Source organism: Lutra lutra, chromosome X (genome assembly GCF_902655055.1).
Source record: "Lutra lutra chromosome X, mLutLut1.2, whole genome shotgun sequence".
NCBI classification, from domain to species: domain Eukaryota; kingdom Metazoa; phylum Chordata; class Mammalia; order Carnivora; family Mustelidae; genus Lutra; species Lutra lutra.
The window spans coordinates 85,844,052-85,854,261 of record NC_062296.1 but is presented as its reverse complement, the minus strand read 5'-3'; the positions used below and the strand labels follow the sequence as shown (position 1 = coordinate 85,854,261).

The 10,210-nt window shown below is 39.7% G+C and overlaps 1 protein-coding gene across 1 annotated transcript in view; it reads left to right on the top strand.

Annotated features, from left to right (window-relative positions):
* The window catches only part of NHS (NHS actin remodeling regulator), a 337,315-nt gene that overhangs the window by 316,164 nt on the left and 10,941 nt on the right, over positions 1-10,210 (top strand). Inside the window, exons 4-6 of the mRNA XM_047715174.1 lie at positions 4,397-4,459; positions 6,464-6,656; positions 9,329-9,460. Of these exons, the coding sequence (XP_047571130.1) occupies positions 4,397-4,459; positions 6,464-6,656; positions 9,329-9,460 (388 nt within the window). The remainder of the gene's footprint in view (positions 1-4,396; positions 4,460-6,463; positions 6,657-9,328; positions 9,461-10,210) is intronic.

Here is a 10,210-nt window from a genome sequence, read left to right as displayed (position 1 = left end):
GGAAGCACCCTAAACTTTTACTTACTTCATTCTGTTTTCCCACAGTTACTCACTTTGGTAAATGTTGGAGCTGAGGGGAGAGGAAAGGGAGAAGCACAGTATGAGTCAGAAACGATGTTATTAAGCATGTTTGGAAGAGCACAATGCCAGCCAATAGGAGGCTCTGGGACAGTGTCATGGAAAGAGAGTGCTATGTAACTGCAGCAGTCAGAGTGCTGAGTGAAGAAGGTATCACCAGCTTCCTTTAAGCCTTCCAGAAAGATCGAGGCACTTTCTGTTTATGTGCAACACATTCACACACTCCAGTAAGAAGAATCTGCGGCAGACAAGGTCCCCTCCATCTCCCAGATAGGCCGTAACCTTGTGCAGAAATGCAGGGACCTGGTCTAAGGACAAATGGGCCCCAGGGTGGAATGAAAGTAAGGTCCCGGATCACCTGACTAAGGAACCCACGTGGCTTGTAATGGGCATCTTCGCTCTAAAGTTTTATTCCTATATTCAAGCATACCGCAGCATCCATTCTCTAGTGAATATTTCTCATGTTTAAGACAGCATGATAGTAAAGAATGAGCTCTGAAAGTCAGCTGCTATAAATGCCATGTGTTATCAGTTAGATCACACACTAAAGCCGAATTTTCAAAACATTTTCTGCTGAAATCCCCACAACATTTTAACAGATGTCTTTTGGAGAGTCTAGAGGCAAAATAAGGTCCCATCAGCATATAAAATAAATCCCCAAAGAAAGTAAAATGCGGAGGGATTATATTTTTCTTTTGGCAGTAAGAGAAAGGTTGGGGAAAATCTTGAGATGTTTGGAGAAATGCTTGTTCACAGCCACAAAACTGAAGAAATGAATAGTGTCTATTATTTCTTGTTCTGAGCACTGACCCTAAGTATGTAGCTCTAACTTTCATTGAAGCAGTTTCATGGGCAGGTAGGGAAAGGATCTGAGAGTGTAAATTATGGGCCAGCAGGGACAGAAATGGGGTGAAAGCATCAAAGAAGCATCTTTTGTCAGCAACAGGCTGGGCAACACCATTAGTGGCTGATTCTAAAATGATCTCATCTCGGAGTCTAAGGCCTCTTAAAATCAGGGGTAAGAGGGCCAGAATGGGAGCCTGGAAAAATAGACATTTTTATGTGTGTGTTTTTCTCCAACATTATGAAAAAGTCTGAAAGTACAGAAAAGTCAAAAGAAGGGGGGCAGGGAGAGGGTGGTTGGGTGATGGACACTGGGGAGGGTATGTGCTATGGTGAGTGCTGTGAAATGTGTAAGCCTGACGACTCACAGACCTGTACCCCTGAAGCAAATAATATATTATATGCTAATAAAAAAATTTAAAAAAAAGTCAAAAGAGAACTGTATAGTGATGAGAGAGAGATCATTTTTCATGTGACACTTTGGTTCCCCGGGTGCTGTCTTTGACCTTCAAGAAATGTTCTTGAATGAATCAATGAGTGGTCTAAGAGGCTTTCCCACATACTTATTCCAGGGAAGCCAAGGTTGTTCACTGCTACTTCTGCATGGAGTGGTAATTCCAAAAACAGGACACCCTATGGCTCTGCTTCTGTTCTACCTATTGTTTTGGATGCTCCTTGCTCATGCTGTCTTGTCTCCTCCTTGCCTTGTTATCTTGTTATCTTGTTAGCTGGATGTTGTGCTGCAAAATTGTATGTGGAGACAATCTGACATTATTTCTTTTGAGAGGATTTTTGCTTGCTTGGGCCAGGCACGTGGGGGTGCTAGCTAGCAGTGCAACAGATTTTACTCAAGCATTACCAAGGCAGTAGGAATACAGTTATGAACAAGAAATGGTTTCTGCCCTTGTAGGTCTTACTAAGAATAAGCAAAAGGATTCATTTAAACAGAGTCCTTAAAGGATAATTTAATTCATACAAGTCTGGTCAGCATGCAGCTTTTCCTCACCTTATCCGTACGCACAGGTTAAGGACCGGCATGCTGGGCTGTGCAGAGATGCCCGGAGGCAGCAGTTCTCTTTCAGTTTTATTTCTTAGGTAGTTTTAGAAAAAAAATCCCATGAACTGATTATATCACCATATAAAAGTCGAATCAGAAATAATCAGAACGGTTTTACTTCCTTTGACCAAACACCCAGGAAAGAGAATGCTTTAAAACACTTCACTTAAGCAGGTACTAATTTCATGGCAGAAATGAAACCAAAGTCCATTTCAATATTATAAGCTTAACTACTCTAAATCAACAGATCATCTAGAGGAGCTCGAGTGCTTTTGTCGTGGTGGTAAAACCAAAGAACAAATTCCTTCCACACACAAGCTCCAGAGCACCTAGTTTCAGGCCTAAGGAGCTGGAGGCTGGAGTTCCTATCAAAACAGCGGAGAGGCGGATCAGTTGAGAAGGAATCTTCAGTGGAGTGTAACCTACAGAGACCCTGACCCAACGATGGTCGACCAAAACAGAACAGTCTCTCTCTGGACTTGGAGTCCTTAGTCATTTCCAAATGTTACCTCGTTACTTATTTAATGGCATGGCGGGGCGAGGCAGGTTCTCAAACTGATGAAAACTAAAAACCACTCCTCATCCCTCACTCCTGGAAAAAACACTCAGTAGGAGAGCTGATTTAGAAGGCTAAAGACAAACTACCAAAATTAATATATTAATATCATTAATATGTTTTATTCCCTGCAGTTTTCTGCTGTGTAATTCTTTAAATTCTTTCATGAGACACCAGAGCCTTTGGTTTCTTGGAAACGGGTTCCTTCGCCATACAGGCTTTGTTTTCAGGCTCCCTTTCTCTCCTGCTTCCATGATTTTGCTCTCTACTTGGCATACCCCAGGGTCTTAGTTGAGACCTACACATCACTATCTGTGATGGAGGCTTAGGAGAGAAGCGGGGTAATGTCTGAACTCAGGCCACATACAGCACATCTGTCAAAATGATCATTTTCAGTGAGGGAGCCACAGACCCTACGAAATCATTTGTCTTAAATAACATCTAGATCAAAGTTAACTGGGCCTGAGGAGATGGCATTTGCTTTGCTTAAAAATTAATGGCAACCCTGTCACTTAAAATTTAGAAACTCAGAAGAGAATCAGACCTTGAGTGCTCCACCTCCAAAACAGAGGTCTGCCATAGGCTTAAGAAAAATCAGAACTGGAATACTGAGCCTCTGATGGAACCAAACGTGGCTTGTGGTTTCCTCTATTTTTTTCACCTACTTGCACTAAAATGATCAGTGCCCTTGGATTCTATGGTGTCTGCTTCCTCCTGATATCTTGACCACAAACCTTACTCTTTTGGAGTTTCTCATCACTATTAAAATACACAAGGCTCATATCATTCAAGTGTACCAATAATTTTTTGAGTTCCTACAAGGAGGAGCTACTTTGCTGGCATCACAGAAGACTGAAAAGAAAATCAGATGTGGCTTCTAACCCCTAAGAATTTATAACCTAATAGAAGAAAAAGACACATCCAGGAAGAATTCAGGTTACATTAAAGCAATGCTATAGGGAAAGTGCTGTAATAGAGACCTAACTGAATCTAAAGCTGACATGGTTTAGAGTTTAAGAGAGTTTCAATATCCTACTCAGTAGATCCTGAAAAGGGGATTCTAATTACCTGATTATTCTCCAAACACGGCTGGCTACATGATTCGTGGGGCCCAGTTCAAAATGAAGATGCAGGGCCCTTTACTCAAAAAAGCATGGTGTCCTTCTGAGTGCGGGACCCTGTCACATGCCCTTAAACCTGGCCCTGTCTTCAAATACAGTCTGTGAATATGGGGAAGAGGCAGATTTTAAGCAGCCTGGATGAAGAAAGTGCACACAGGGAATTTTCTTCCAAGTAGTTCACCGGAAAATAAACTCACTCTGAGGAAAGAAAAGAATTCTGTCTTTCCCAAATTAACAAATGGGACTGGGCTCTAAAAGAAAGTTACCATTTGCAAAGTCGATGTCACAGATACGGCACAGCTACATGGTAAGGGTAATAATGATAGTAGCAGGGATAGCTGCTGACAAACGTACAAACCTTATTAAGTGCCACCATTTTTCACAGTCAATTCTGTCAACTTACTGCTCATTTAATCCTCAAAACAGCCCTGGAGGGCAGATAGATGCTATCATTTCCCTATCTTACAGATGAGGAAACCGACCTTAGAAAGGCTGAGTCATTAATTGTCCCTGGTCACACAGTGAATAAATGGTAGAACCAGGATTTGAAGTCAGACAGTCTAGCTCCAAAGTCTGTGCTCTTAATCTGTCCTTGAAATAAGGACATATATGGAGGGAAGGAAGGAGGGAGGCATCCTGGTATACTCATTCATTACTATCTTAGATTTGACTTAACCAGGGTATACTGTGTGTTGTGTGCATGTTTTTAATTTTTGCTTTTTTTGCATTTCATGTTCATAGTTTAACAGCACCCGTTCGCCCTCCCCCACTGAGTGTTGCCACATGACCCCATGGAGTAGAAAGGTACTGGTTCTGAGAACATTACATCACAGCCCTATCCCATTCTCTCCAGACATTTTCTTCTCTCTTTTAACTATGGCAAACTGTTCTTTCTAACTAACAGGTATTCTTTTAAATCTACTTCAAGAGTGATATTTTCCTAACTTGAATTAAATAAAATTTAATTTCGACAGCCCTGTCATTGGCTTTCTTTCTCACTTACCTTCTCCCTCTAAATTACAATTAAGGCTCTGTTCAAGACGGGCATCACCTAATGCCACTCCTGGACCTTACACTTCGAAGGAGAGAAATTCCAACTTGCCCTGTATTTATTAGAACTGTAAAGATTCAGCTTCTCAAATCAAAAAAGAGAACAGGACAAAAGGATTCTCTGGCAGCCAGTAGTCCCTGTCGCCATTAAATAAAACACTCTTTTGGCTGCTGATCAGAGCCTGTAGTCAGGTCACTATTCTGTCTTTGTTCCCCAGTCCATTGTTATTCAAGGAAGGAATCGCCTACAAAATGTGGCCTCTGGTGGTGGGGGTTTCTCTCCAGCTCTTGCTCTTTCTCCCTCTTTTTCTGTCTCTCTTTTCGAATGCACCAAACTTTTTTTTTTTTTTTTCTTTTTGGAAGTTACCTAGGAAACAAAGTCTTTTGTGCTCCAACTTTATTTGAGCTATTCGCTTCGCTGGGAATCTGCACAAAAGCTGAAGAGAAAAGAAGGTTGCTATGTTTTACTAAAACGTTCATGCCGAACACATTTTTCTCAGGGCGGGGGGGGGGAGTCATATCCTATTGGGTGTGTTGGGGGGCTTTGCAGATACCTCTGACAAGGTAAGCAAATGCTGGGGGGTTAACTTAAACAAATGGCTCTAGAATCTTCTCTTTACGAGGACCTGAGAGCAGTTTGACAATATGTGAATCCCGAGTCAGCAGGACATGATGCTTCCAAATGTGAGGATGAGAAATTTTTTTTTCATGATTTTAGGACAGAATATTATTAAAACTTAACTGGAATAAGAGGGGGAAATATTTATTTTATACAGACACTCACCTTCCTCCAAATTATGGAAAGAAAGAAAACTAGGGTCAGTGGTGAAAACTGAGTCTTTTAATAATCTGGTTTAGAAGCCCAACCCCGAAATCAAAATCGGAGTGGAGCCTTTTTAATAATCTGGGTTAGGAGCCCAGCCCTGAAATAAAAGGTGGACAATACTAATATCTATCAAGGGCTTGGATGGAGAATTTTCAAATGTCATACGAAGTCAAGGCCTCTAACTCCACAGCTAGAAGAAAAGCTTCCCACTGCAAAAGCCGAAAGAAACTGAGATCCTTTACTCTTCCGAATTTGAAAAAGAAAACCTCTTGGATCTTTTCCCCCATCAACTGCTTTTGTATTTTCCACTATAGTAAGTGGGGGAGAGGGGCTGCTTTTCCATGTGCACACAGTGTTGATGAAACTGCATTTTTGAAATGTTATTCACAAATGCCATAGTCCTACAGTAAAATTAACTCCTTGTGATTTCATCCAGCCTCTCAGAGTAGATAGGCTTGTCCTTCGGGTGATATGTTCTGGAATGTTTCCTGACTCTAGGTTTTCTGGCACATTTTCCGAACCTTTCCTAGGCATCTAAATCATCTGCTCCCTTTGATTCCAGTCATCTAGGGCTCTCAAGCCTTTCATTAGGAATATACAGGGAGATAGATATCCAGAATCTACCTGTCACTGGGTTAGAAACTAAGATTTTCCTTCAGTTTCAAGCGGGGGGACCTATGGCTACCCTGTCTCTCCTCTTAATTCCATTTAACCTGAAAAGCATGCTCCTTAAGTCCATTTTTTCTTCTGTGTCGCTTGACTGTTGAAATTGTAACTTTCAATTAGTGGTGCTTACTAACTATTTCTAGGAATCCTTCCTTTGACCTAAAAGCTTATTTGTGACCTCACTGTTCTTAACTGAACTGAAATTCCTTGATATGTTGCTTACATATAAACCATGCTGGCTAAGTTTGAATGTACTTCATTTGCAGTCCCATCCCCCGGAGGATGAAGATACAGATGTCATGTTAGGGCAGAGGCCAAAAAACCCAGTACACAATATCCCCTCGACACTGGACAAGCAGACCAACTGGAGCAAAGCACTGCCTCTCCCAACACCAGAGGAAAAGATGAAACAAGACGCCCAAGTGATTTCTTCTTGCATCATTCCCATCAATGTCACTGGTACCGTTCTGTTCTTTTCTTAGGGGCAGTCGGGTCACAATATTCTGTGTTTTAAATGTGTTCAAAACCTGTGCTGCTGGGCGGGCCAGTTAAGAATACCGCTTTGTAAACAAGCAATACCTTTTTCATCAAAATACAACCCAGAAGATGTTCAATATGCTTTTGTCAGGTTTTGAACATCCATTTGCATATGTTCTGCTAGGCCGCTTGTTATGTAAATGATGGACAGTTTCTTTTTGAAAAAAGTCACCAAATAGCTCTTTGGTCATAGCCGACTGAAATAATGGAGAAAGCGGCAGTGATTAGTCATATGATAATGATGCATGGCACAGCAAAAAAGAAAACAGCAAACCCCAGGTCTCTCAAACTGCAAGTAATGATCCTGTAGACCAACTATAAAATCTGTTTTCAGGCTTCTTTGGATGAAGGTAGGCTTGTTTCAAAGATCGTTTAGATTTCCGCACTGATTTTGGCAATTTCTGACCTAAAAATATGCAGATTCAAAGATGAAAGCTGAATTCTATTCTAATCTAGCCAGCCTGGCTTACATTCCTCTCTGCCTTCCTCTTCTTGTGTACTGAGGGTTTAAATGTTAGCCTAGGTCGAACGCAAGCCTGTCCAGACTTTTCTTGAAAAGTTTATCCGTAGTGACCGTAGATGCCAGGAAACGATCTACTAATCTTAGCTGCAAGTGAAATAATGTTATGAAATATTCTCACTTTCAAAGATAGACAGAAAATAATCTATCCATTGAGCTTTCTTTAAACAGCTCTGATAGTTATGTTTTAATTTATTTGTATATTGAAGATGTCACAATGGCCATGTTATTACTTTTGTCCTGGTACCATGTGACTAAAGACGGCATGTCACTCGAGATGCATTTTGGACATGGCTACTATTAATCCCACTCAGATTTCTCTCACATACAGTGGGGAGCAAATGATGACCAGATATCTGGTATAGAGATATTATTTCCTTCCTGAAAAACAGGAGTTCTGGTTGATCAGCTGGTTATGAGCTAGGAGAAATTTTCTTGATGACCTACTCAACTTGCAGAAGAAATTATTCTAAGGATGCATACTTTATCTGCTCTCCATAATCTAAATGGGCTGGGGCTGGTATATGTCAAAATGTATCATTTTGGCATCCTCTTAAACTAACTTTCCCTTCTGGGAACATTTGATTATAAGCAGCACCTGCTTTCTTCACAGCACTGTAAGTAAATTTTGTTTTCAAATTTAGTTCTTTGATTATGGGTCTTGTGATTCAGGAAAAGGGAAGATCTTTCCTTCTGCTTTATTTCAGGAACTCTGAGACTAAAGCCCAGATTATATGTTGATTTCAAGAGCTTTAATGAGAAAGCTAATTTTGTCCATATAACATAAAGTGTGTCTGTGTGCCATGTGTTCTGTAATTATTATGAGTAGAATGAAAGATCTTAATTTTTGGTTGGAGCTAAGAAAGGAAAATTCCATTAGTATGAATTCTCCAATAATATTATAATTATTCATCATGTGATATCTCACAAATTTTTTTAACGTGAGTTCTAGAAATTGTTGTCACTCTGATGCTAAGCAGAACTCAAATTGCTTCGTTTTATACCTGAGCCAAGGTTTAACACGCCAACCTATTCTGTGTATACCAATCAGGATAGATAAGACAACCAGATTCCAAAGCGCTTTGGGCATCCTGATTTTGAGGCAAAGCTCACTCTGAAAAATCCATGGCACATGCGTGTGACAGACAGGAGTGTGAGTTCCTCACCTCCTTTCTCACCTTTCTACTTTTGATAAGACTACATGTAGTGTACCGAATCGGTGATTATGGAGAAAGAAACAAGCAAGCCTCCTGGTTTGGCCCCTATATTCATAAAAGCGAACAGACACGCATTGTAAAGACTGGGAATTCCAGCTTCATTTATAGCTGACAGTGAAGGTAGATCCACTTAAGTAGAGAACTGAGGACTGCCTTGTATTTTTATTATATATTGATAAGACACTGATGCCATACCAAGAAGTGTCCGACTGAGTCAGTAGAAGAAAGTAGAAAGAGTTACATGATCATTTAAAAACAAATCTCTAGGCTATTTTCTCCTCGCGGGAGAGAGAGAGAGAGAGAGAGAGTGTGTGTGTGTGTGTGTGTGTGTGAGTGTTGTGTTGTGTTGTGTTGTGTTGTGGGTAGGGTCGGGGTGTAATGGAGAGAGAAAAAAACCTCACAAAGATGTTTTTAATGAAGAAACGGGTCAGGATATGTTAGCTGAATTAATTCAGGTTAACATCTTGGGTCTGGATCTACTATGCAAAGACAGCTTCAGAGAGCCCAGAAATAGACCGGTTGATAGTAGTAACTAAAGGCTGTAAGTCCTTCAGGAGCTGTTTCTGTGCGAGAGTAATTCTTTGATGTTATTTTTCTCTCCTCTTTCTTTTGATTTTCCTTCTTTGCTTGTTACTCTTGGCACTGCAAGCTGTCGTGCAGAGCTGCATTTAGAAGTAAAGCTTAATGTACTGCAGAGTAATTTAAATAGGAGCTGAATAAGGGCTCCCTTATATTTATTCACAGGCTTAATCCAAACTCTTCCTTTACTTCCAATCAATAAATATCACTGTGTTCCAAGCAAATGAAAATTTGTTTGCCATTTCTAAAGGCTAATGAGACCTATTTGTGGGTTGCAGGAGTTGGTTTTGACAGAGAGGCTAGTATACGCTGCTCTCTTGTTCATTCACAATCCGTACTACAGCGGAGACGAAAACTGAGGAGGAGGAAAACCATCTCGGGTATCCCCAGAAGAGTCCAACAAGAAATAGGTGTAGTATAAACTGTTAATGGTTAACATTCTGTTGGGTGTCAATTAGAAGATGAAATGGAAGCTGCCCTTTTCATCAGCTTCCTTAAAGATAGTGTTGTAACTTGTAAAGGTTTTGAAATGGCATGTACTTGCTCTGTGTTCAGCAGGCCGGGTGGTATTACTTTTTGAATCTCTGTTCTTGACTGTGAAGATTTAACTTTAGGGATTTAGGTATACATGTTCAGGTTTATGGCTGAAATGTAATATTTTGGAAAATTTCTTAAAGTTTTATTAAGATGGAAGTAAGTAATTTTTTAAAGTTTTTTAAAGATGGAATAAAAAGTAACAAGATTCAATGAGAGATTATTTTTAGAAAATTATACCTTTACTTGAAGACAGATATACTTTTATGGCATTAATTATTTTAAAAAGGTAAATTTTAAGCATATTCAATTAAATATTAAATATTGATAACATGTTACCCTTTATATGACTTTTTTCCCATTTTTTTCTGTTCCATGTGTTTAGGAATCTCTTCCTGTTTTCTTATTCTTATTCTTATTACTATTACTATAGCATCTCTTTCATTACTTATAATGAATTTTAAGTTTCATTTTGCTGAGCATATATTACAAAATAAAAAAGAATAGTGACCAAGAAGACAAAATGCACTTTAATTTAAAAAAATAGTAGTCACTTATTGGGGCAAAGTAATTTGATAGTGAAGAGAGAAAATTCACAAAAGATCTAAAAACATCTTCTCTTACTA